General features: G+C 43.3%; 1 protein-coding gene across 5 annotated transcripts; it reads right to left on the minus strand.

Annotated features, from left to right (window-relative positions):
- Positions 1–1,897: 1,897 nt before the first annotated feature.
- On the minus strand, positions 1,898–25,974 carry LOC116809227 (leucine zipper protein 2). Of its 5 annotated transcripts, none has more exons than XR_012051774.1 (5): positions 18,164–18,221; positions 17,240–17,302; positions 10,440–10,514; positions 6,904–7,068; positions 1,898–5,273 (listed from the first exon to the last, which is right to left on the minus strand). XR_012051774.1 is itself a non-coding variant. In XM_072917810.1 (5 exons), the coding sequence occupies exons 1-5, from the start codon at positions 25,523–25,525 to the stop codon at positions 5,052–5,054; spliced, it is 594 nt and encodes a 197-aa protein (XP_072773911.1). In that variant the 5' UTR covers positions 25,526–25,967; the 3' UTR covers positions 1,898–5,051. The 5 variants fall into 5 exon arrangements, 4 of the variants coding, with proteins under 4 accessions (XP_072773911.1, XP_041576483.2, XP_072773913.1 ...); XM_072917810.1 differs by lacking the exon at positions 18,164–18,221 and adding an exon at positions 25,457–25,967; XM_041720549.2 differs by lacking the exon at positions 18,164–18,221 and adding an exon at positions 19,130–19,507.

Raw genomic sequence — 25,974 nt, forward strand, 5'->3', positions numbered from 1 at the left:
AACTTTGGGGACCCTTGAGGCCTGAAGCCAAACATCTACCTTCCCCCGCCCCCTGGGTCTCAGCCCAGCACCTCCCCAAAGGCCCCCTCACCTCTCCCAGGCAGCCCCAGGGGCTGGGAATAGCCACCGGGCCCCTGCTCCCACCTCCCAAAAGGTGCCCTTGGGCTGATGCGTGGGCCCTGGAACCCTCCGAGCCCCCACACCCTCAGCCTCTGCTTGGTACCAAGGGGCAGGGGCTGGGAACCCCCAGGCATCTCCTGCAGGCCCTGCACTGCAGCTCCATGCCTCTCTCCCAAGGCATTTATCCAACTCCAGCCCCAGCATTTCCACTGCTCCACATTGTTTTGGGCCCGACTCGTGCCAAAGTCCTTATTCCACACCCTGGGCCTTTATGTCTCCCCGGTGACCTCACAACCCGTGATTCAACCCCAGCCCCACAACCCTTACTAAATTAACGTCAGATAAAAAAAAAACGAAACCAAACAAATTAAGTTTAATAAAACAAACAGAACAATGAAATAATGCAATACAGAAAAAATTGAGTAAAAGCAAAATCAAATAATAAGAAAGCAAACAACCAGCTTTATTCCCAGTATTCTCAACGTTACTTTAAATCCAGAAACCGTGAAACGGCTACTGCCCAGTGACAGCAGCCGGACCCCCTTCGCCACTCCCTGCCCCGCACCAGCCTCTGTCCGCCCGAGCCGGGCAGGGCGCGGCGCAAACAACTGGACACCGCCGGCCCCCGGCGCAGGCAGACGCGGGAGTCGCGTCCGTGCTCACCAGCGCTCCTCGGATCGGCAGCCGCGGGGGGCCCGTCCCGGCGCAGCAGCGCTCCCCAGAACGCGCATCCGCAGCTCCCGTCGCCCCCAGCCCCGCCGCCGAACTGACGCCGCCGCCACCCCGACGCACGCTACTTATACCTCAGCGCCGGCCCCGCCAGCCAATCACAACCCGAGGCAGCGCCGGCCCCACCAATCCGAGCCCGCCCATTCCCGCCGCGCTCGGCTCGCGACCACCCCGCGCTCCCCTCACGTGCCGCTCCTGCCGCCGCCATTGCAGGGGCCGGGTCCGCCCGCTCCCAGCCGTCAGCCCGTTTCCCTGGGAGAAATCCCGGCCGGCGCCTGAACGGGAAGTTCCCGCCCGCCCTTCCCGGCCCCAGCGCCTGCCGAGGCTGCGGCAGCAGGGATGATAGGGCTCCGCCGGCTCCCAAAGCGGCGGCGGGAGCGGCGCCTCAGGCGCACGGGGGAGCGGGGCCAGGCTGAGGAGTCGGGCCGCGACTGAGCGGGCTGAAATGGCAGGAACCGCGCCCGGTTTGAAAGGGCGGCTGTGATTGGACAGGGCGGAGAAAGGCGGGCCGGGATTGGCGGGGCTCGGGAGCTGCGCGGCCGCGGCCCGTGGCAGCGTGGGGCGGAGCCCGCGCTGCTCGGAGGGCCCGCGGGTGCCCCGGGTCCCGCTCGGAGACCCCCTGGCCCCTTCTCCGGCCCTTGCTCGTGCCCGGCTCCCGGCGAAAAGGGCCCCGCAGAGCCCGTACTGCAGCCGTCCGTCGGCACTCGCGGCAGGGGAGGGGCGCAGCCCGGCAATGGTTCCGGGCGGCAAAGGCGGACTCTGCGATAGCAGCTCGGATCGGGGAGCGGCGGCGACGCGGCGCGGAGGCGGCTCGGTGGTGGGGAATGGGGAGGGCGCGCAGAGCCCGCTGCGGGCTCTCGACGCCTCTTCCCCCGCAGCGTTTCCCGCTTCTGCGGGGACTTGTCCTGCCCCGACTGGCCGAGATCAGCACCCTGGCCAAAATAGTGAATTACCCGCGTCCCCCTGCCCGCCCTCCGCCTGTTGCGGGCCCGCTGCTCGCCCTCCTTCTCCCCCACGGTCGTCCGATTTTATAGAGGAGAAAATAATATTGACTTTCACATTCAGAGATCAGCTTTTTGCATCACAAGTATTTCGATATGGTACAACTTACTTTTAACTGCTTTGTACAGCATAATTTTTTTAATAAAACCCCTACCTACTAACAACTAGAAAATAAGAATCCCCTTTATTTTATACTATATTTTAAAACTTCTATATTTCTATTTTTTATTTTTACAAGTTTTTGTCTATTATATCACAATATATTGATGTACTCTATTTAGATACATAATATTTATGACATATAATGTGCTATAAGAAGACATATACATTATGAACTATATTGATTCCTATTATTTTGTTATATTTATATACCCACATGTATTAATTATACATCTCTTGATGGATATTTTGTTTATATTTATAATCTATATTTATATGTATTTATATAAAGATATAAAATACTCTATAGCAAACAATATTATATCTAATAGTAATAGATAACATTATTCATGTTACATGTTTTATTTATATATTTTCTGTTTATATTTAAAATTTAAGTTTTTGTTCCCATTTTCATATTTATGCATTTGTTTTGTTTCATTAGATCTATAGTTAAAACTTTGCAGTAAAAATCCAATTCCTAATAATAAAATGCCAAAACAAACAGCATCGAATTCCCAACAATACCGTCCAAAAAATTCAGAAAGGCTCCACCAGCCAACCAACTACCAGCAAAAAAACCCGCACTACACTCCTTTCACTAGCAGTTCTTATCACATCACAAAAATGAAACATTTTAAAAAAGACCTATAGAAACCCACAGAGCAGATGACAAAAACCACTAAAACAAAACAAACAAAAAAAAAAAAGAAACGCCAACTAACTTACTATACTCCAAACAACACAACAGACCCCGAACGTTTCTTAAAAAAAAAAAAAAAAACAACCAAAACTCTACCACGACACTAACTCATAAAGAGAACCCAATACTCTATAAAATGAATTAAAAAACCCCACCAAATAATTACCTATGTAACAATATCGGAACCACGAAGAAAGAAAAGATTCACCACCGAAATAAAATAACTACCTAAAAAGATCCACCATAGAAATACCCACGTTCCCAAAAGTAAAACTAATAAAAAACAACAACCAAATACATCAAAATACCAAAAAAACCAAACACATCAACAACAACAAAATAATTATTCCTTACTCAATAAACCCATAGTGCCTCAAACCATCAAAACACAAATACCACTGAGAAATAAGCACGTCGCCAAAAGAGAAATGTAACCATAAACAATAACTCTCAAATTCCCTGCAACAATAAAACACACACGGCAATCAAATAAGCCAAATGAATAAAACCCCTATAATATAATAAACAAGAATACAATCATCAATATAAAAAAAAAAAACCTAACTAATTAAGTACAGGACACTACCTCAAGCCACCAAAACAAACACTACGCACTCACGCCAATAAAAGCCTCCACAACCGAATTGAAAACCTACCCTCTACTTCATGCTACGACCCAGAAAAACCATTGTAAGCCTTTAAAAACACATCCTTTAAAAACATAAGAAACGATCAAAAAGAAATCCAACAACAACACTCAAGCCAAAAAAACCCTCGTCATCAGCGCCTGAAGCGAGAACCGTAACAACCAAAAAGTGCCCCACGGCCCTTCTCCTACACCAACTCCGGACAACAGAAAACGATCCGATAAGTTCCCCAGAACCACCTCACAGCCACCCCAGGCAGGAAGGCTGGAAAATGAGAAGCCGCGCTCCCGGCAGGAAAGCGGCTCCTCGGGCAGGCACAGGCGGCGCCTCGCCGGGAGACCCCCGCCCGCTCCCCCCGGCCCGGCGGGGCCGGCACCGGGCCCGGGGGGCCCCGGCGGCGCCCGAGCCCCGCGCCCGGAGCGGACGGAGCGGCCGGCACCGGCCGGCACCGGCGCAGCGCCCGCGCCGCCTGCCCCGCCCGCCGGCCCGGCCAAAGCTCCCCTCGGCTCCGCACGGCTCGCACCGGCGCGGCTCCGGCAGTCCCGCGGCAGCCCCGCCGTGCCAAACTCCCCTCCCGCCTCGGCCATCCCCAGCCACTGCCAGCGGGGCTCCCGCGCCGGACCCTTCGCTGCCGGGCCAGGGGCAGAAGCGCCCCAAATGCAGCGGCGCAGCCCCATGCCCAACCTGCCAGCGCTGCCACAGCCGCGCCTCCCTTCCTTTGAAGCCCCGAAACTGACGCCACGCTCGGGCGCTCACCCCACTGCAACAAGGGCAAAGAAATGTGGGCTCCCCTTCCATCGCATCCCCTAGAAATAGAAAAGAAGGGGCTTGCCTCAAATGATGGCAAAAGGCAGAATTTTACCTCAATCCAAACCCCTTAAAAGGAGGGACAACAGGGCAGCCCCCTCCATTTCAACTTCAGGAGGACGAAATTCAAAAGGGAAAGGAGAAAAGTCCCCACTACAAAGGCGCACCGGCTCACCTATTTGGCTGCTGCTTATCGGCACAAAGGTTTGTCCCTCGGCTCCTCCTTCGAGCAATGCTCCACGTCCCCAGGTGCGTATCCAGGTGATCCCCCGGACCCTGTCCGAAGCGCTCACCGTCCTTCCATGAAACAGCCCCGGGAGCCCCCCATAAACTCCTCTTCTCCAGCAGCTCTGTGCAAAAGCCAGCGGCGGCAAACCCTCGCCCTAAAACAACCTCCCCCCGGCAGGAGCCGCCCCCTCCCTCCTCATCCTCACAGCTCGCACCTGGGGCTGCTCTGAGCCCTCCTCATCCTCACAGCTCACACCTGCGGCTGTTCTGAGCCCTCCGCATCCTCACAGCTCACACCTGTCACAGTTGCAACTCTCCAACAGCGGCTCTCCTTCTCCAGCACACACCCACTTCTCACAGACACAGATCCAACAAAAACCTGCTACGGGTGTTGGCTTTTCTTAATCCTTCTGGTTACACGATTAAAATACATACACATACCATACATCCTGTTCTAGTTTCAGTCACAAGCCCAGCCTCAGCATCCATGTCAGAGGCGTAAAGGGATGTCGCCGCAAGAACCCCACAGTCCCAGTGCCAGCCCTTCGGTTCCTATGGTGTGTGCAGTCCCTTTGCCAGCCCAGCAGTGATTACAGCACCCGCCCTACAAATCCCCTTTCCCAGCCCCAGTGATTTCAGCTCTTGAACCACAAGCTTTATTTCACTGCCAGCTCTCTTCTTCCAGCTCCTGCTCTGCGTTTCTCCAGCATCACAGGGGTGATCTTGGCTTCGGCTCCAGCTCTGCAGCACTTCAGCTCATGCCCCAGGGTCTCTAAGCCCACCCCACCATCAATATCCCACCCCGCAGTGATTTCAACTCCCGCCCAGCAATGCCCAGTTGAACCCTGAGGTAATGGGCCATTCCAGCTACGTACACTCTGCAACAAAGAGGAACAATGTCAAATAGTTAATGAACTGAAGATAAAGATTGTGCCACTAAAACTTGAAGGAAAAAGATATTTTGTGTGGTGTGTGTGTGCTGGGAGGGGGTGTTACAGACTGAAAAAGAGATACCAGGTACTTTTTTCCATTTCCCTTGACTGTATTCAGATAACTGAAAAAAAAAAGAAGGAAGAGTACTCTGTATTTCAGTCAAATATCAAAAACCTAATTCTAATCTCTATCTGTATTCTCATGTCCCTATGTAACATGAAGGAGACCCCAAATTCTCCAAAGGCTCTGACCCTGGACCAATCTTAAACAGAGACATGCTGTCTAGCTGGCCCTTATCCTTCAGTACTCCTCTCATGACAGAGGCATGAACACTTCCAACCTGAAGAAAAGGACAATAAGAGCAAGCTAAACAATTCTACAGCCACATTAACTAGGAACAATATGCTCCTGAGATCTCAGAGAGCTGCTCGGCTTGCAAACCTACAAAAGGAAAGTCTGCCATCCTTCAGAACATGGATCCAGGGAGCTTAATCTAAATGAGCACTATCATACCCATCTGCTGCTAATCATAAATACAGTACTTTTTTTTCCCAGAGGTAACAATTTTTGGGAATCATGGTCTTTCCTGCAAAACAGTTATTAATAAACTGACAATCATAATTTTAAGAGTAGCGATGTGATATTCAGTTTAATAATTGCATCCTGCTTTCTGAAATTGTATTTTAATTACATATAGAAAGATTACTAATTTTTGGCTTCAGCCTGTGCACTAACAGTAAATACCAACAACTGCCATATACAAACTGCAAATTGGCTATGAGTTAGCAATTCCTATTTTTATTTCAGTTTTGTAATGAAAAGAGGACATTGAAGTGTCCTTCAGTCATTTCTCTGTATAACTTCCTTTTCACTGAAATTATAGATTTCTTCTAGTTCTATCTATTCAATCAGTTGAATTCAGGAGCAAAATGCAACACGGGAAATGAAAATTACTAGGACAGTTGTTAATCAACATGAATCTTAACTGTATTACAATATTTGAATTTCCTGACTCAAACCAGTTTTTATCTTTCTTTTTTTCCTCAGGTTTCCCTGAAACTGTCCTTCGCATCTTGCAAAACTGGAATATTCCCTATTCCCTACTGTCAAGTTCATCGATCCATTTTGGCAATTTTGATTTGGGTGTCCCAGATGATTTTATGATTTTTATATAATTTTTTTTTCCACTGAGAGAAACCGTGATATGCAAACCTCATATAACTGTTTAGTGCTGTATTACCACAAATTCACTTTCAGTGCCTGACAGGTAAATGATCCTACAAATTAGCACCCTCATTTATTTTAAATGCAAATCCATCTGCATTGTAGATTTGTCCTGCAGACACTATCAATCCATTTACCAAGTGACAGAATTTTGTTATTCAGTAAAATGTAGCTGCTTCCCAGATAAAAAAAAAACTATTTATTGACAACGGAAACAGTCTTAGAATTATCCTCAAAATTTGTCATAATCTTCCAACGGATTTGAAATCCTCCTTAGTTTCAGTTTGATGCTCTTACAAGACAAACTTTCAAAGATGTTAAAAAAAACCCCACCCAAGAGTGAAATCATACCTTGGTGCTTGTGCCTTGGGATGGGGCTTGGGAGCCCTTTGCATTGGAGGAAGGCAGCTTCTCAGCTGGTTTGGAGGACATCAGACTCGCTGCGGGAGGCTGACTGCGCAGAACGGAGCACAGGCAAAGCTGCACAGTCTCCTTCAGAGCTTTCAGCTGGGACTCCTGGGGAAATAAGAAACCATCACTTCTCTGTGATGTGCTGTGATGAACACAAGGGCTTACATTCTCCATCTGTATTAAACCAAACACTTAGGAGTAGCTGCTGCTTTTTCTTATTGATGGAAGGAATTAAGACTGTCTAAAGCAGTATTTTTATGTGATTAGGTTACAGTACATTAGACACCAAACTGCCTAGGAAGTCACTGCACTCTCTTCCCATCCCTTCAAGCAGTTTTATCCACATTGATTATTGCAAATAGTACTTAAATATATTTTTTCTGAAAAGAAAAATACTATTTACAAAATATCATACGGTGTCCAGCCTTTTATGTATAATATCTACAGAGAAGTCATAAGTATTGCAAGACACAGACTTTGCATGGAGTTTTGTCTATAACATTCCAAATAATTGGTGTTTTTCTACATTATACATAGATTATAATCCAATTAAGATGGCTTCCCTCATGGGCATATTATACTTTTGCACTATATAGTAAAAAAACCATAGGTCTTTTTAACAGTTAAAAATATGTTTGTCCAGACCCACTACTGTCCATTAAGCCAAAATAAAACTTCTAAGTGGTGAAGTGCTTGCAACTCTTGTTAGAACATTTGTGCTTTACTCCCAGAAAGATAGACAGATATATTGATGGAAACAGAAGTCTGTAATTGAAATAAGCTGAGAAAGCAAGAACAAGGAGATAACTACAGCAGTGAGGAAATCATATTTTAAATCTTTATTTCATCAAAGCAAGGCATGTATCAAATGTTAGCCATTGAGGTCAAATCTTACACTCACTCCAGGGGGAGTCAGCAGCATTTGGCATTAAAAAAACATTTAATTTCTAGTTTTCTTCTTTTTATTAAAAATACACCTGTAAATACAGAATGCGTTCACATTTCAATCATCAAAGATTTTTTTAAAGGTATATAAATCAAAGGATACCATGGCAAAAGCTGGTGGAAAACATATGTAAACATGGTGGAAAATGTGTATATAACATTACACATTACATATAATGTATGTGAAATATTGCATATAAAATAAAAATATTTCATAGTCATATTAATCCTAAGCAATGCCATACAGCATGTTTTAGTTTATTTTCTTAGCAAATATTTTTGAGAAAATTACAAATATTTTGTTTTAACTCAGATAAACTTCCCCTGAACTGAAAACAGGGAATTTATCTCTTAACTGGAAAAAACTAAATGTTTCTTTAAAAAACAAACAATGCCAGTTAGTAGAAGTGTATTTCCACAGGAGGACAAAAGACAACCATAGAAAGATCATTAAAGCAGAGCACAATAGGAAAAATTAGAGATATGGGAGATGGAACATGTTATGACCTGCCCTTTAAGGTAAGTCATTAACTTAGGTTCTTGTTAATAGATCCCTTGGGGCAGATTAGAGTGAAAACCACAGAATTACCTGTGTTTTACATATATGTAAATGTTTTATTGTAGAGCAATTTGGTTGCAGATGAAAGCAAATATGTAACTGTTTTGGTTATTACCTACAGTAACAAATCAATATAAAAGCATAAAAATAACACTTAAGAAAATGAGGAAGAAGTTCAGGGAAGGGAGAAAAAGAAGGGGAAGGGGAAGGGAAAAAGGGAAAAAGGGAAAAAGGGAAAAAGGGAAAAAGGGAAAAAGGGAAAAAGGGAAAAAGGGAAAAAGGGAAAAAGGGAAAAAGGGAAAAAGGGAAAAAGGGAAAAAGGGAAAAAGGGAAAAAGGGAAAAAGGGAAAAAAAGAAAGAGGGAGGAACCATAAAAGTAAAAAGATATCACCATCCCTGGATCCAGTTATGAGACTTAGTCGTTGCAATTTTGATGTCCATCGGAAAAAGTACTTCTTTTCAATGTAACATCTCTTGAATTCTACCTTTTCAAGTTAGTGACTGCACAGACAGCATAAATCACCATTTTTTATGATTAAATGGGCAGAGGTAGCAGACTGGCTAATTTTGCATGATGATATGGACTCAGTCAATCTAGTCTGATATAACCCTAGTGCTTCCTGCAGATGGCACCAATCTGAAATTACTCTCCTCTCATCCAGAAATTTCTCTGGATAATTTCTCATCTCTTAATCCTGCTATCCAGTGCTTATTCTTTCTTGACAGCAGCCATTCCAATTTTGCCATTTCAAAGGTAAAAGAAGAACAAGTAAATTTGTTTCAATCCTGTGAATAGCATAATTCAGTATTGACTTTGCTGATAGGAGATCTATAAATGAACACCAGGAAAGCACAGGTGAAGGAAACACTATTGGAACCAGGGACGTAATTTGACAAAGTTTGCTATAACCTTGCCTAGATGTGATTGTGATCAAAATAGGCTGCTTACCGGCCAAAATGCTGCCCACATGTGATGCATTCTTCCTATGTCCCTGATCTATTTCAGTCCTATCACATGGCTAGATCCACAGAATCATCAAGACTGGAAGAGACCTTTAAGACCATCTGGCAACACAGCACCATTTTAATCACCCCTAAACCCAAGTGCCACATCCAGATGCCTCTTCAACACTTCTACAGGTGGTACCTCCACAACCTCCCTTGGCAGCTTATTCCAATGCCTAACCACTTCTGCAGTGAAAATAAAATTTCTGATGTCTAATCTGTATCTCCCCTGGTACAACTTAAAGTAATTTCCTCTCATCCTTCCACTTGAGACATGGCAGAAAAAAACCAACCCCTGCCTCATGATGGTTTCCTTTTAGACAGCTGAAGAGAACAATGAGCGTGAGCCTCCTCTTCTTCAGACCAAACAAGGCCAATTCCCCCAGATGCCCCCAGAAGACCTTCACCAGCGTCACTGCCCTTCTCTGAACTCACTCCAGCACTAAAATGCCATTTTTTAAGTGAGTGGCCCAAAACGGAACAGTATGTGAGGTGTGGCCTTACCAGTTCTGAGTACAGGGGGACAATCACTTTCCTAGGCCTACTGGCCACACTACTCTTGGTATCTGGGGCCTGGTAATTCAAAATTTGTAAACATTCTAAGGGTTCATGGTGGGAAATAGAAAACTGCTCTAGTGTAAATAAACTTATGACTGACACTAAGCCTACAGTCAGCACAAACTGTAGTTCAATAAATACCTAAATCTACTAAAATCAGTGCAAAAATTTTTTGAGCTTTTTTTTCTAATTTGACCATCATCTTCTTAAATAACTTTGCAGATGTACTTAACTTCATGTATCATAATTAGTTCCACTGATTTCAGTAGCATCTCTCTCAGGTACAATTCATATGTAACTTAGTATTCATCTAAGTAACTGCAAGGCTTACATTTGTTTTTGTCAAATTCCACCAAAACATCCACAGCCGATATAGGTAAACATGCTTACATTACATGACACTTCTTACTTTGTCAAGGGCTGCGTTTTCCAATTTGTCTTTTGCAACAGATAGTTTTTGCTCCAGATCTGTTAGCTGTTGTGCCTGTGGGGATCAAGAAAAAAAGCTGATGCAATCTCCAATGCATTTTTTCATGTGAGAGAGGAAAGAACAGAAATTTTGCAAGTAATACATATGGGCTGGGTCAGATTTGCTTTTCCTGAGGAAAAAAAACCATTATGGCCAAATGTGCTCCATTGATGTGAATGCAAGCTTATAATAATTCAATGTCAATAGCAAAATTATTTCCATACTATAAAATATTTAAGATTATGCCATAATATCCTTCTGGAAAATTCAAGGTATTCAAATGTCTTTTAATAATTTTGTTCGTTTGTCTGACTTCCGAGTGCAATTTGAAAATTATTTTGTAGTTTTAGGCATTGTGATGCCACCATTAAGCTAATTGGGCATAAACAGACAAATTAGAAAACACCCAAACATTCTTCTTGCATGCAGACACCTTATGAAATTATACTACCTACTACTATACAAGGAGGTAACTCCAGATTTTTTTTCTCCATGTCTTTTCCTGGAAATAGAGAAGGAAAATGCACAAGACTAGCTAACTCATAGCAGGAAAGCAATTTGGGAGACTTGTGTTGGAAGTCAGGATCAGGCTAGTAGCCTGCACCCTGAGTGGAAGGACTTCTGGCTCTGTATAATGTATATGTCATTCATGGAGCACAGGAGTTCAGCAGAAGCTTTTTAAGTGAGTGGCCCAAAACAAAGAGCATCAGAAGATGCTTTTAAATGTTCAGTAAATAAAGACAAGTATTTTCTCTCTCTTTCCCTAGGATATGTATGAACCCAGCCTGTTCACTTGAAGGAAATACATTCTCTGCAAGACTCTTCTGTTTCAGGAAAGCAGATTCCTGAAGTTGTCAGCCTTGTCATTAATAACACATTAGTATACAACCAAAAGGAATAAGGATTCTTTTGCTGTTGTACCTGCAAAAAACCCAGCCTAGCCATTGTTTTCCCTGTTTGAAAAGGGATCCATAGAGAAGGACACTGGACTAGCCACTTATCTTTTCTCTCGGAAATTCTGATTAGGTAAATATATATTTTGTGTATGCAAAATAATAGGATAAAATTCTCAATTTTCAGATAAAGAGCACCACATTTTTATTTCAATATTTGCAAGTGCATTTTCCCTCAACACCATTCCATGCCCTCAGGCTTCTGGAGTACAATCCCAGCCAGAGATTTTTTCTTGGCAGACCTTTCAAGATCTCCTGCACGCTGCTGATTGTAGCATAGCTTAATGGATAGCCACACTACGTAAATGTTGTTTAGTGTAAATCCTGTAAGGTTAACTTGTTTTCTGCTGGGGTAATGACAGTCCTTCCAGCACACGGCATAGATGAGGTGGTGAGCTTAGGCACGCCTGTAGTCCTCAGCAGACAGCTAATGTGATGTTCATTTGCATTAGGCATAGTCTGTTCTGCCAAATGAAATGTCAAGAGTCTGGAATTTTCAGTTCCCAACTCGTGTAAAGAACTGAGTAGTTGCATTTTAAAACAGGAATAGGCATTTATCTTCAGATTTATCACCAGAGTCACAGTTTCATTAGTCAAAACCAAACTTCCTTCAAAGTGCAAGTCAACTGTGACGTGGGAAAGTCTCTTGTGAATTGCTGTCCATAATTTACACTGCATCACATTCCTTACAGCTAACATCAGTCACTGCCACAACATACATATCAGACCATTGGTTTGACCCTTTAGTCTGGCAACAGAGAATTCACTACAGAAATAATCCTTCCACTTTATCAGTTTGCAAAATTTAAGTGGAGTTATTACTGATTTACTAGAGAAAAAAATTACTGATATAAGAAATTGCTAGAATTCAGTAACTTTTTGGATTTTTTCCTAAATATGGTATACAGTATCACTCACAATAAACACGGCCACAGAAAATGTCTGAAAGACTGGACATTGACTCTATATGACGCAGAGACACTTCTCATAGAACTAGACCAAGAAATTTCTCACATCATTAACATTTTTATACTGTTACTTCTTATTTTTCAGTACAGCTATACAAATTAATATGCTCTCAATTAAAGAGAATCAAGATTTGAAAAACTGCATCATTTCAATTGCCACTAAAAAGGAAATTACACAAAATAACATATGACAAACATGAGGCTAGGATGGCACCTCTGATAGCGTGCAGAATTAGACTCAGATGGAAATGGTGAGGACCATACAACTAGGCAACTTCTTATTTCAGCACCATCAGATTTACAGTCTAAATCAGTGAAAAACCAGAGCTACAGTTATGAATTAGAGGGTGTCTGGTTTCCTTCAATACATGCATTACGTAGGCATCTGAAAGTCTTGGCAGTTGACAGAAAGCAGGCAGTGGTGGTTAGAATTGACTACTGTCTTGTTCTGGTTTGAAAACAAAACCAATGAGAGACTCCAAATCAAAAATACAGTTTATTAGGAAAAGTGAGAAAAGGAAACAAAATACCTGCAATAATACAAAAGAAAAACCACTGACAGAGTCAGAATATAACCTGATACCCTTTTTGGTCAGGGTTGGAATGGCTGCAGTCCTCCTGGAAACCCAGTGGAAAAGCCTGAGTTTGGTGTCCCAAAACCCCAAATTATATCCAGTAAGGAATGCTTGGCTTCTCCCTCTGGGTGGAGCATCTCACAATGGGATGCTGTAACTGTTATCAGTCATGCAGTGACAGTCAATAGCCCATTATCAGCTGTTATGCGGCATGATGAAGTCAGCCTGTAGCTTATAGAACTTATTATCCCTAATAATGTGTTGCAAGAGCTCTGGGAAAAAAAAAAAAAAAACAAAACAAAACAAAAAAAAAACTCTACTATTTTACATTGCATTTATGTTTATAACTGGTATTTTATAATAGTTTTTTTAGTTCAGTCATGTCTTTCCTACACAGTTCTGATAAACTTTCCAAGGGAGGCTGCACAAGATCCAGATGCTGAAAAACCACGCTGGATGAACAAACACACCCCAGACTAAAGATCCTGTCTGAAAGCAGTATTCTCTCAGGGAAGTTGGTACAACAGGCCAAAAAGGAAACTGTTCCCAGTTTTTTCTTATCATCTCCTTCGAAGACTGAACTACAGAAATTGTATTTACCATTACAGGGCAATGTAAAAGTAGCAACAAAGATAAGAGCATTCTTTCTGAGCTAGACACATAAATACACAAATAAAGTTATAGGAAAGTGACACAGCTTTTTTTTTTTTTTTTTTTTGGAAAGCTTTCTGCAAGAAAAATAGGAGCTTAATGGTACTTTGAACATAATGAAGAATGCTTTAAAATCTGTTAAATGGACTAGTTTTTCACATATGCAAAGTTAGCTGAATTCTGCAGCTGATAATTTTAATACATGCAGAGGCAAATCATGGGGGAAGTGGATGTACATGAGGTGCTTTAGGATCAAGCCTAGTCACCAGAACTATACAAATAAAACTGTATTAGAAAGCCTGAAACTTGCATCTTCATATATGTGCCAGTACACAAAGTACTTCTGTAAAAATTTATCACAAATTTAAAATATGTAATCAATTATCACAAGCCCAGAAAGCAATCCTAATGTTTACACAAATTGTCTGCCAAAGCAGGTGGTTTTCTGCTTGTTTTTTTCCTTCCTTTGTTTTTCTTTTATTATTTCATCTCTTTCTCTGTATGTAATATGGAATCTCATTGCCTTCATTAGAGAAATAAATAATTTAAAATTCTGGAAAATCAGTTTACTGTGGCATGTAATTAACTTCGCTAATAGAGAAGGAAACACACACGGCATCAGTTTTACTTCAGAGGGAGGAATGGTACAGATATTTACCAAGTCCAGTCAATATGATGCAAAAATAATTTCACATAGTTTTGTATTTGACTCTATGTATTTGACTGCATCCCCAAGAACCACAAGAACTCTCTACCACCAGCACCGGACCTCAGAGCAGGACCAGACCTTTCCACAGGCTCACTGCTCTGACAAGACCACATCCAATGGGACTGCAACCACCATTTGGACTGCCACCACCACGCTGAGCAACAGGGTATCAGGTCGTGTTCTGACTTTGTCCCTTTAAACCAGCGTTTCTGTACTATTGCCATTATTGTAATTTTCCTATTAAATTGTAGCCCTGACTTGAAATCTTTCACATAGCACTTGTGTGGGGTTCATTCCCTCCACTGTTTTACCTTCCACTCAGCACAAGCAGATACTTTAAAAGTTTTCCAGACTATACTAAATGGCTTCTACTCTGCTTAGTGTGTGTGTGTGTGTGTCTTCAGACATGAAACACACATGAACAAGCACACTGAACCTACCCTCCCCCCCATCTCATATGATTTAGGAGAACAGCATAAGGCTGCTGCTCCCTCTGCTTCACAGATCAAATTTTCTTGGACAGGAAAAGTATTTCTGAATAAACCAGCAAAAAATATTTCTGGTTACATATAAAGGATATACCAATATTGGCAAAGCAGGCATTCAGTTTCATACGGAATTGCACACTGTCAAGAGATATTTCAATTATTTACAGATAAATATATAATACATAGTTCTCAGTACGTGGGGCTTTGGAATTCACAATTCATCAACATTCTCCATCTTTGAGTATTTTAAATTACATAAGATCATAGCTTACCTAGAAGGCAAGTAACTCTCCTTATTTTGCAATAAAAGCACTCAGAGGAGAACCCACACTACCATTACCTACATCTCAGCTGGTGGTTCTAGTGTTCATTCATAATCAAGAAGAGTGGAAAATGGATTTGTAGAAAGTTCTCAGGGCCTGACAGAAGGTCCACGCGGCATGCATCCATATGCAAACTTTGAGACAAGACATACTCATTTAGAAATGCCATGGAATAGGACAGATATTGTTGAGAGAGAAATGGAGCTAGAAACAAGTTTCAAAGGATGGCCTTGCAAATAAGACTAGATACTTTGGACAAACAGAACTATGAAAGATGTATTGTAGTGGGACCCACTTTAAGGCATCTACAACATGGCATGGCAAAAAGCTAGGCCAAGAAACACTTATAGTATATTTTCATTAGGAAATAGCTGGCTTCTGATTGTGATGGTGTGAATTACAAACATCTGCATTGTGTCACCCTTCTCATGAGACTGAAAATGGAATAAAAGTTTTTAAAACGCCTCTCAGTTGCCCCGTCTCTGGGTCAGGAAAAGGGTATTGTCCTACAAAGAACCATGTCTATTCAAAAAAAATCAAAGACTTGAAGGTGTAATTCATGTGGTCAAATGTAGACATAGCCTTCAGAATATAACCCGCCAAGGATTTGAAGTGGAGACTATGATGGAGAATGCCACATCCAGTCAGATGAAACCATTCCCATCCACAGGAGACACATTTCCTGCCTTTAGTACAGTTCCCCACATGTGTGCCTTAACTACTACACTGCCACAGGTCACTGAAGCAGTCTTAGGAGAGGGTGGCTTTCACTGCACGTGTGTCAGTGGCTTGCTGGACAGCCTTTCTGCCGTGTTCACTTGTTTATGTGCCCGTTTTCTTTTTCATCTCCTGTAAGCTTTTTTCAGGTGGGTAGTACTTGGCAGGAGTTCCCTTGCTAAGCATTAGTGGACACCCTACCATAACTCAGATCCTTTTTTGGGATCACTGTGTGTTAGCATAATGAAAACAACAGGAAGATAATAGTGCTGAGCAATCCTACTGCTTCAGCCAAAGAAAACAAACTTTCACAGCAAAGCAAGATTAGAATTTTTGATCTTTACCTCTGAAGAGCCTTGGACTAAACCTATGCATTAAAAAAACAAAAACAAAAACCAAAACCCAACCAAAAAAAAAAAAACAACCAAAAAAACCCCAAGCAAAGAGCAAGCACGCAAAAAAGAAAAAAAAAAGCACAGAAATCACACTGTTGTTTCAATGGCCCACTATATTACTCTGTATTTCTCTGTATTTACGTATTCACAGCACTATAGATACTATAGAGAAACAGCAGAGAGAGTTAAACGCTTCCAGAAGACAATCTGGAACTCATAGTGACATGAATGACTTGTAAGTAATTCTAGGTCTAGTAACTTGGAAGATGACTACTTCATGTCCATCCTTTGTGTTGGGAATATATAAAGGGACTACTCCACTAACAGTCATCAGTCAGATGACCCACATCTCTCTCCTCTTCCTTTTAACAGGGATTAGCTTCTCCCTGTGTTAACAAGGACTAGACGCCCTTCAGCAATGTCTTTATGTTTTGTCCTGACCTCCTTTATTGTAAAAATTTTTATTATTTTTTAAAATGTGGTAGCTAGTGCAGACTATTGATTTGGATTGTTTTAGCAGCAGATGTTTCTTTTTTCTTAAGTCTTAAGACCTAAGGAACACTACATTGCTCAAGCTTATCATGAACACAGAGATTTACTTTAAATGTTAACAATAGTTGACTTTGCCATGGAGGAGTGCTAATTAAAGGAAAAACAAGAAGCAGCTGTAAAATATGATATCATTCAGTTAAAAAGATGACGTTACAGAAGGTATGGAATAGGGCAACAGGTTTTATTCATCAGCAGTAACCTAGAATTTTGCTTTTTGCAAGCACAAAAATATATTCTATTTCTGAAAATCCATTATGGTATTAAGTCTGTCTTGATGTTTTGAGTTCTTTTCAGAACAAACTTCTTCCTGAGAACTGCAATAATAAAGGCAGCTACCATATTCCTACTTCGCTACAATGCTGTATAAATGCTAATATACTTTAGCTAACTATAGTGAAATAAAACTTACCTTAAAAATCAAATCCTTTCTCCCATAATGAAGCTCTTTCAGCTGGGCTTGGATCTTTTTTGACTGAAAATGAAGATAATCAAATCAGGTTTTGGGTTTTTTAAATTTTAAATATAAAAAAAAATTATGTGAATTCTGAGAACAGCAGAACCTAGATCAGATTTATAATGTAGAATGTCCCCCTCCAAATAATTGTCGATTGCTTTTCCAGCTTCACAAGTCAAACCAACCAAAAGTACTGAGGAAAATGCAAAATGGCACACAACTAAAGCACATACCTGAGTTAGGACTGTAAAGAACAGCAGCTGGGCTTACACATTTTGGACATGAGCTGTTATTAATACTTGCCATGAAGCATAACTGAAGGCATCAACTTCAAAGTAAACAATCTTATTCTTAGAAGCAAAAAGGCTCCATAGGCTTATAAAAGTCTTTGTAAAGATCAGGGTGTTGCAGGTGGTATCCAAAGTAACTAGTTTGGAGCTACCTTCTCAGTTTGTAACCATGCCCTTGAAAGTACAGGCATAGTTATGCTTATTTATATCAGTTTAAGCTGATGTTTACTTTATATATTGCTAAATATAGACTTAAAATAATTCTAAGTAGTAGTCTATATATTATTTTATTAATTGAAACAAAAGAAATAGAAATAGATTTTTTGTACTAAACTCAACTATTCAAGGAACATTATTTCACCATTTATCCAAGCATCCTCTCAAAGTAATAATTTGTTTTTAATAAAATACACAATCCCAACTGATAAACAATACATTTTCTTGTATTAATTAATGCCAAGTGTTTCGAAGTCCTTGGAATGGATTAGAAGTCTGTTTCACATTTACTGAAAGAGCATTCCATAAACATAATATATTACAAAAGGAGTATATCTTAAGTTGGAATTTTAAAAAAGATTTTATTTCTTACCAATTGATGCAGTCCAATTCAGTGACAGACTTTTGGGAAGGCTGAATGAATCTAAGGAACCTAAATGGTTACAGAATACCATAACCAAAAATGGTTATGGTATTCTGTAAAATCTGAAACTAATAGCAAAGATCAGTCCAGCAAAATTCTTTGAAACAATTTTGATTTTGAAAAACTTAAGAAAAACATTTCTAATCCTATTATTTCCTACCTTTGAGAATTTACCAGAAACTTGACTCTCTAAGTACTGATCTCAAAAGGCATAGACTCTAATGAAGAAAATGCTTTCAATCATCATTAGGAAAATTTTAGTGCAGAGGAAATTTTTTATGCTTTGGTTTCTTTCTGGCAAGGTGCAATAACCTTAAGAGCAATTATAGATGCAAAAAACCCAGACTAAAGTAATGTGAATAAATCAGATTCACATGTAATAACTTTTTTTTTTTTTAAATTAAAAGAGAAATAAAGGGAATGCTTATATGACAGCAGGTACTTCCACATTGAGGAATTTGCCAAAAACAGGATCTTTATTCCCCTGAAATAAGGAAGCACTCTGGGAATCAGTAATAATGGATTGTTCCTGTCTCAACTTCAAAACAAGCCTTTGGCAATTCCTAGCTTAGTGTAGACAAGGAGTTCATGTAAATGAAATCAGTTTTATATATGTTATAGATGCATATATCTATAGAATTACATCATAGGCACACCTAGATGATTTTATTAGTCTAAAACTAGAGTTTGCAACTTGCTTTCTAATACATTTGAACTGCTTCTTGTGAAGTCACAAAAATAAGTTGGGATGACAGCACTTCAGGAACACTCACCATATAAGCATAATATATATATATTTTGTACTCATATATGTTCTTGTGTATATATAAAATACACCAGAACCTCAGTACCAAATACTTTGATGCAAATTTTTTTGGGTACATTAGATTTAGAACAGAGAGGAATCTTCCTTACCTCTTCTGCGTGCATAGCACCAAGCTTGTTTCCTGACAAGAGCTTGTTTTTGAGGCTCGGGCCGCCCGAGCCGCCGCCGCCCCCCGCCCTGCGCTCACAGACACCGCCCCGCGCGCCGCTCGCCGCGCGCTCCCGCCCCGGCACCGGCGGCTGCAGTACCGCCCTCTGCCCACAAGGCGGCAGCACTTTTCAAGCGAGTCCGCCACCAGGGACTCGCAAGATGGCGGCCCGTGGGGACCTTCACGGAGAAAGGCGTATTACGCCGATGCCTGTCGGCCCCCGCCAAAAACCCGCACGCTCGCGGTGCTGCTGACCCCACAGCCCGTGTGCACGGCACCGGAACCGCCGCGGAAAATCCCGTCAGGGAGCGCCGGCGTTGGGGACAATTCAGGCAGTGTAGAAAAAACAGACACGGGTCCTCGAATGCCGACGTCCTCTTTTTCGCGCCATCTCGAGAAGGTCAAGCGAGTCCGCGACAAGCCACTCCCAAGATGGCGGCCGCGGGCGGCGGGCTGCAGTACCGCCCTCTGCCCACAGGGCGGCAGCACTGCCGCCCGCCACCGCCGGGGGCCGCCGCTCGCCTCGGGGCCGCGGGCGGGGCCGGCGGCAGAAAAGAACGGGCGCGATGCCCTCCGGAACCTGCCCTGCAGCAAATGCCCCAAAACATCCCGCGCGGAAAAGAACGCCAGCAAAAAACCCCTGCCTCTAACCCAACAGGAACCAAAAGCAAAAACCTTCTCTTTTAAACTGCATTTCAAGCTATTTTATTTTTATATTTTTCATATTTATATTCACATTCGGGTTACTAATGTATATTGATGTGTAATTGTATTTTTATAATTTCTTACATTTATTCCTATTATATTTTATTATATTTTATATTTTTACACATATCTTAATATATTGCTTATATATTTCTATAGTTAGATTTAGATTTCTAAAAGGTTTATATGGCTTAAAATAAACACCCTGCCCCTATCCAAGTAAAAATCTTTTTAAAAAACCCTTTCTTTTATACTGCGTTTAAATTTATCTTTATTTTTCGCATTTATGTTCAAATGTACATTTTTAATGTAGATTGATGCATGGTGTTATTTATAGTCTATCTCTTCCTAATACTTATTTTTATTTACATTTTATATTTTTATATGTATCTGTATACATTGAATATCTATTTCCATATTTAGAATGATATCAAAATAAAATGTATATTCATAGTTTTTCCATTAAAACCCTGCCTCTAACCAAATAAAAGCAAAAAAATCCCTTTCTTTAAACACTACTTGAATATTCATATATTTTTTCATCATTATAGTCACATGCGCATTTCTCCTTTATATTGATGTATCTATAAATATATATTATATAGATAATAAGGTAGCAAGATAGATAAATTTTCATTTCAATTCTATTTCGTACATACCGCTAATACTTATAGTTACTTACCTTTGAGATTTTATATAGCTCTTAGCGTATTTAGGATATATTTTTATACATAGATTTCTAATTTTATTTTATTTATATCTATAATTTTTATAATAAAACCCCTACCTACTACCAAATAGACAATTAAAATCCCCTTTACTTTAAACTATATTTAGATATTCCTTTATTTCTATTTTTGTGTTTTACAAGTTCTTATATATTCTATCACTATATCTTGAGGTACTACATTTCAAGCTATAATATTTATGACATATAATGTGTCATAATAAGACATATACAGTAAAATATGCATTATGTACTGTATTGATTCCTATTATTTTGTAATATTTATATATCCACATGTATTAATCATACATTTCTAGATTAATATTTATATTTATAATCTACATTTATATGTATATAAACATATAAAACACCCTATATCAAACAATATAATACCTAATAGTAATGGATAACATTATTCATGTTACATGTTTTATTTATATGTTTTCCGTTCATATTTAAAATGGAAGTTTTATATTCCCATTTTCATATTTATGCATTTCTTTTGTTTCATTAGAGCTATAGTTAAAACTTTGCAGTTCTAATCCAGTTCCTCAAACTAAAATGCCAAAACAGCATCAAATTCCCAACAATGCCATCCAAAATATTCAGAAAGGTTCCACAGCCAACCAGCTACCGGCAAAAAACCCCACACTACACTTCTTTAACTAGCAGCTCTTATCACATCACAAAAATGAAACAAACATTTTTAAAAAGACCTATAGAAACACACACAGCAAATCACAAAAAAAAACATTAAGAAGAAAAAAAAAACCCCGCCAACTAACTTACTATACTCCAAACCATACAACAGACCTCGAACGTTTCTTAAAAAAAAACAAAAACAAAAAAAAACCCACCAAAACTCTACCACTACACTAACTCATAAAGAGAACCCAATACTCTATAAAATGAACGAAAAAACCCCACCAAATAATTACCGATGTAACAAAATCGGAACCACGAAGAAAGAAAAGATTCACCACTGAAATAAAATAACTACCTAAAAAGATCCACCATAGAAATACCCACGTTCCCAAAAATAAAACTAATAAAAAACAACAACCAAATACATCAAACTACCAAAAAAAATCAACAACAACAAAATAATTATTCCTAACTCAATAAACCCATAATGCCTCAAACCATCAAAACACAAATACCACTTAGAAATAAGCAGGTCGCCAAAAGAGAAATGTAACCATAAACAACAACTCCCAAATTCCCTGCAACAATAAAACACACACGGCAAGCAAATAAGCCAAATGAATAAAACCCCTATGATATAATAAACAAGAATTCAACCATCAATATTAAAAAAAAAACCTCACTAATTAAGTACAGGACACTACCTCAAGCCACCAAAACAAACACTACGCACTCATGCTAATAAAATCCTCCACAACCGAATGAAAAACCTACCCTCTACTTCACGCTACGACCCATAAAAATCATTGTAAACCTTTAAAAACACATCCTTTAAAAACATAAGAAACGATCAAAAATAAATCCAACAACAAACTCAATCCAAAAAGCCCTTGTCATCAGCGCCTGAGGCGAGAACCGTAACAACCAAAAAGTGCCCCACGGCCCTTCTCCTACACCAACTCCGGACAACAGAAAACGATCCAATGAGTTCCCCAGAACCACCTCACAGCCACCCCAGGCAGGAGCGCTGGAAAATGAGAAGCCGCGCTCCCGGCAGGAAAGCGGCTCCTCGGGCAGGCACAGGCGGCGCCGCGCCGGGAGACCCCCGCCCGCTCCCCCCGGCCCGGCGGGGCCGGCACCGGGCCCGGGGGGCCCCGGCGGCGCCCGAGCCCCGCGCCCGGAGCGGACGGAGCGGCCGGCACCGGCGCAGCGCCCGCGCCGCCTGCCCCGCCCGCCGGCCCGGCCAAAGCTCCCCTCGGCTCCGCACGGCTCGCACCGGCGCGGCTCCGGCAGTCCCGCGGCAGCCCCGCCGTGCCAAACTCTCCTCCCGCCTCGGCCATCCCCAGCCACTGCCAGCGGGGCTCCCGCGCCGGACCCTTCGCTGCCGGGCCAGGGGCAGAAGCGCCCCAAATGCAGCGGCGCAGCCCCATGCCCAACCTGCCAGCGCTGCCACAGCTGCGCCTCCCTTCCTTTGAAGCCCCGAAACTGACGCCACGCTCGGGCGCTCACCCCACTGCAACAAGGGCAAAGAAATGTGGGCTCCCCTTCCATCGCATCCCCTAGAAGAGCAGAAAAGAAGGTGTTTGCCTCAAATGATGGCAAAAGGGGGCTTTTTACCTCAATCCAAACCCCTTAAAAGGAGGGACAACAGGGTAGCCCCCTCCATTTGAACACCAGGATGATGGAATTGGGGGGGGGAGGGGGGGCTACCCTCAAATCAAATTCATCATACGACAACAATATTTGTCCCCTTCCATTTAAAAGAGAACGCAGGGATTCCCTGTCTCCCCTCTGATACCCCTACTATCCTGGAAAAGGCAGGTTTTCCTTCAATAAATACCCTCAAAACCACAAATGGAGGGGGATTCCCCCACTAGTTCAGACACGGTCAATAAAAGAAGGGAAGCCAGTACCCTTAAAAGTTTGAATTTATTTTGTCTGCAAAATCCTTTTTTTTTTTTTTTCCGGGAGCACCTTGGAGGGATTGGCAAGACGAAATTTAAAAGGGAAAGGAGAAAAGTCCCCGCTACAAAGGCTCACCGGCTCACCTGTTTGGCCGCTGCTTCTCGGCACAAAGGTTTGTCCCTCGGCTCCTCCTTCGAGCAATGCTCCACGTCCCCAAGTGCGTATCCAGGTGATCCCCCGGACCCTGTCTGCAGCGCTCACCGTCCTTCCATGAGACAGCCCCGGAAGCCCCACATAAACTCCTTTTCTCCAGCAACTCCTGCAAAAGCCAGCGGCGGCAAACCCTCGCCCTAAAACAACCTCCCCCCGGCAGGAGCCGCCCCCTCCTCCTCATCCTCACAGCTCACCCCTGCCGCTGTTGCCCGCCTCCAACAGCATCTCTCCCTCTCCAGCACACAGACACAGATAAAACGGAACTCTGCTATGGGTGCGGGATTTCAGTAATCCATCTGGTTACACGAACAAAACACATATATACCACATATCCTGTTCTAGTTTCAGTCGTAATAGCTCCCCCCAGCATCCATGTCAAAGGCATAAAGGGATGTCGCTGAAGAACCCCACAGTCCCTGTGCCAGCCCTTCGGTTCCTATGGTGTGTTCAGCCCCTTTACCAGCACTGCAGTGATTACAGCACCCGCCCTACAAATCCCCTTTCCCAGCCCCAGTGATTTCAGCTCTTGACCCACAAGCTTTATTTCACTGCCAGCTCTCTTCTTCCAGCTCCAGTGGCACCTTGCTCCAGATCTGCCCAGTGAACTTTCTCCCAGGCAAGAAAACAGGTTCTTGCCTTTGGCTCCAGTTTTTAAGCTTCACCTCCCCATGTAGAAATACCTTTTTCATCCCATTGTAGTAGTGTCCAGTTCAAGCCCCTCATTTTTTTACCCATTCTATGGTCACTCTCCAGATCTGCAGTGAGTATCCCTTTGAACACTGGTTACAGCACCAGCCCTCCAAATCCCCTTTCCCAGCCCCAGGGATCTCAGCTCTTGACTCACAAGCTTTATTTCACTGCCAGCTCTTCTGTTTCACTTCCTCCTCAACTCCTTCCCAGCAGTGCTACATAACACTGCATCTGGCTCTCAGGGCAGGATCTTTGTTTTAGCTCTAGCTCTGTGTGGTTTCAGTTCAGCACTTGAGCCCGTATTCCTGCCCCAACCTAACAATCCCTCCTGCAGTAACAGCTCTACAGTCTCTATCAGAGCCCTTGATGCAATTTCAGGTCCAGCCATGCAATTCCCAACCCTCCATATTCCCTATCCCAGCTCCACAGGGGTTTTACCCCAAACCCTACCACATTTCTGTCTCCTCCGGCTCTGCTGCCTCAGCTCCAGCTCCTCAGCTTCCTACTGCCTGCAGCTAAAAGCTGCTCCTGCTTCTCACTGCAGCTTGGTGCTGTTGATAAGGGCACAAATCAGTTACTGTCATAATTTCAATGTCTCTTGCAGCTATCCCACCCACTCTAATGGGATCCCAACTTTGGGGACCCTTGAGGCCTGAAGCCAAACATCTACCTTCCCCCGCCTCCTGGGTCTCAGCCCAGCACCTCCCCAAAGGCCCCCTCACCTCCCCCAGACAGCCCCAGGGGCTGGGAATAGCCACCGGGCCCCTGCTCCCACCTCCCAAAAGGTGCCCTTGGGCTGATGCATGGGCCCTGGAACCCTCTGAGCCCCCTCAGCCTCTGCTTGGTACCACGGGGCAGGGGCTGGGAACCCCCAGGTATCTCCTGCAGGCCCTGCACTGCAGCTCCATGCCTCTCTCCCAAGGCATTTATCCAACTCCAGCCCCAGCATTTCTACTGCCCCACATTGTTTTGGGCCTGACTCGTGCCAAAATCCTTATTCCACACCCTGGGCCTTTATGTCTCCGGTGACCTCACAACCCGTGATTCAACCTCAGCCCCACAACCCTTACTAAATTAATGTCAAACAAACAAATTAAATGTAATAAACCAAACGATGAAATAATGCAATACAGAAAAAAATTATTAAGTAAAAGCAAATTCAAATAATAAGAATGCAAACAAGCAGCTTTATTCCCAGTATTCCCAACGTTACTTTAAATCCAGAAACCGCGAAACAGCTACTCCCCAGTGACAGCAGGTCGTCCCGCCACTTCAGGCCCCCCACGAGCCTCTGGCCGCCCGAGCCGGGCAGGGCGCGGCGCAAACAACTGGACACCACCGGCCCCCGGCGCAGGCAGACGCGGGAGTCGCGTCCGTGCTCACCAGCGCTCCTCGGATCGGCAGCCGCGGGGGGGCCCGTCCCGGCGCAGCAGCGCTCCCCAGAACGCGCATCCGCAGCTCCCGTCCCCTCCAGCCCCGCCGCCGAACTGACGCCGCCGCCACCCCGACGCACGCTACTTATACCTCAGCGCCGGGCCAGCCAGCCAATCACAACCCGAGGCAGCGCCGGCCCCACCAATCCGAGCCCGCCCATTCCCGCCGCGCTCGGCTCGCGACCACCCCGTGCTCCCCTCACGCGCCGCTCCCGCCTCCGCCTTTGCGGGGGCCGGGTCTGCCCGCTCCCCGCCGTCAGCCCGTTTCCCTGGGAGAAATCCCGGCCGGCGCCTGAACGGGAAGCTCCCGCCCGCCCTTCCCGGCCCCAGCGCCTGCCGAGGCTGCGGCAGCAGGGATGATAGGGCTCAGCCGGCTCCCAAAGCGGCGGCGGGAGCGGTGCCTCTGGCGCACGGGGGAGCGGGGCCAGGCTGAGGAGTCGGGCCGCGATTGAGCGGGCTGAAATGGCA

Source organism: Taeniopygia guttata, chromosome 1A (assembly GCF_048771995.1).
Source record: "Taeniopygia guttata chromosome 1A, bTaeGut7.mat, whole genome shotgun sequence".
NCBI lineage: Eukaryota > Metazoa > Chordata > Aves > Passeriformes > Estrildidae > Taeniopygia > Taeniopygia guttata.

What these genes read in the sequence shown, in the direction of transcription:
- LOC116809227 (XM_072917810.1), bottom strand. Translation starts at nt 25,525, where the DNA reads ATGCGCGTTCTGGGGAGCGCTGCTGCGCCGGGACGGGCCCCCCCGCGG. An exon ending in GAAAGGATTTGATTTTTAAG is followed by an intron (nt 10,515 to 17,239) that starts GTAAGTTTTATT and finishes TGATCCCCACAG; the next exon opens with GCACAACAGCTAACAGATCT. An exon ending in AAAACGCAGCCCTTGACAAA is followed by an intron (nt 7,069 to 10,439) that starts GTAAGAAGTGTC and finishes TTATTTCCCCAG; the next exon opens with GAGTCCCAGCTGAAAGCTCT.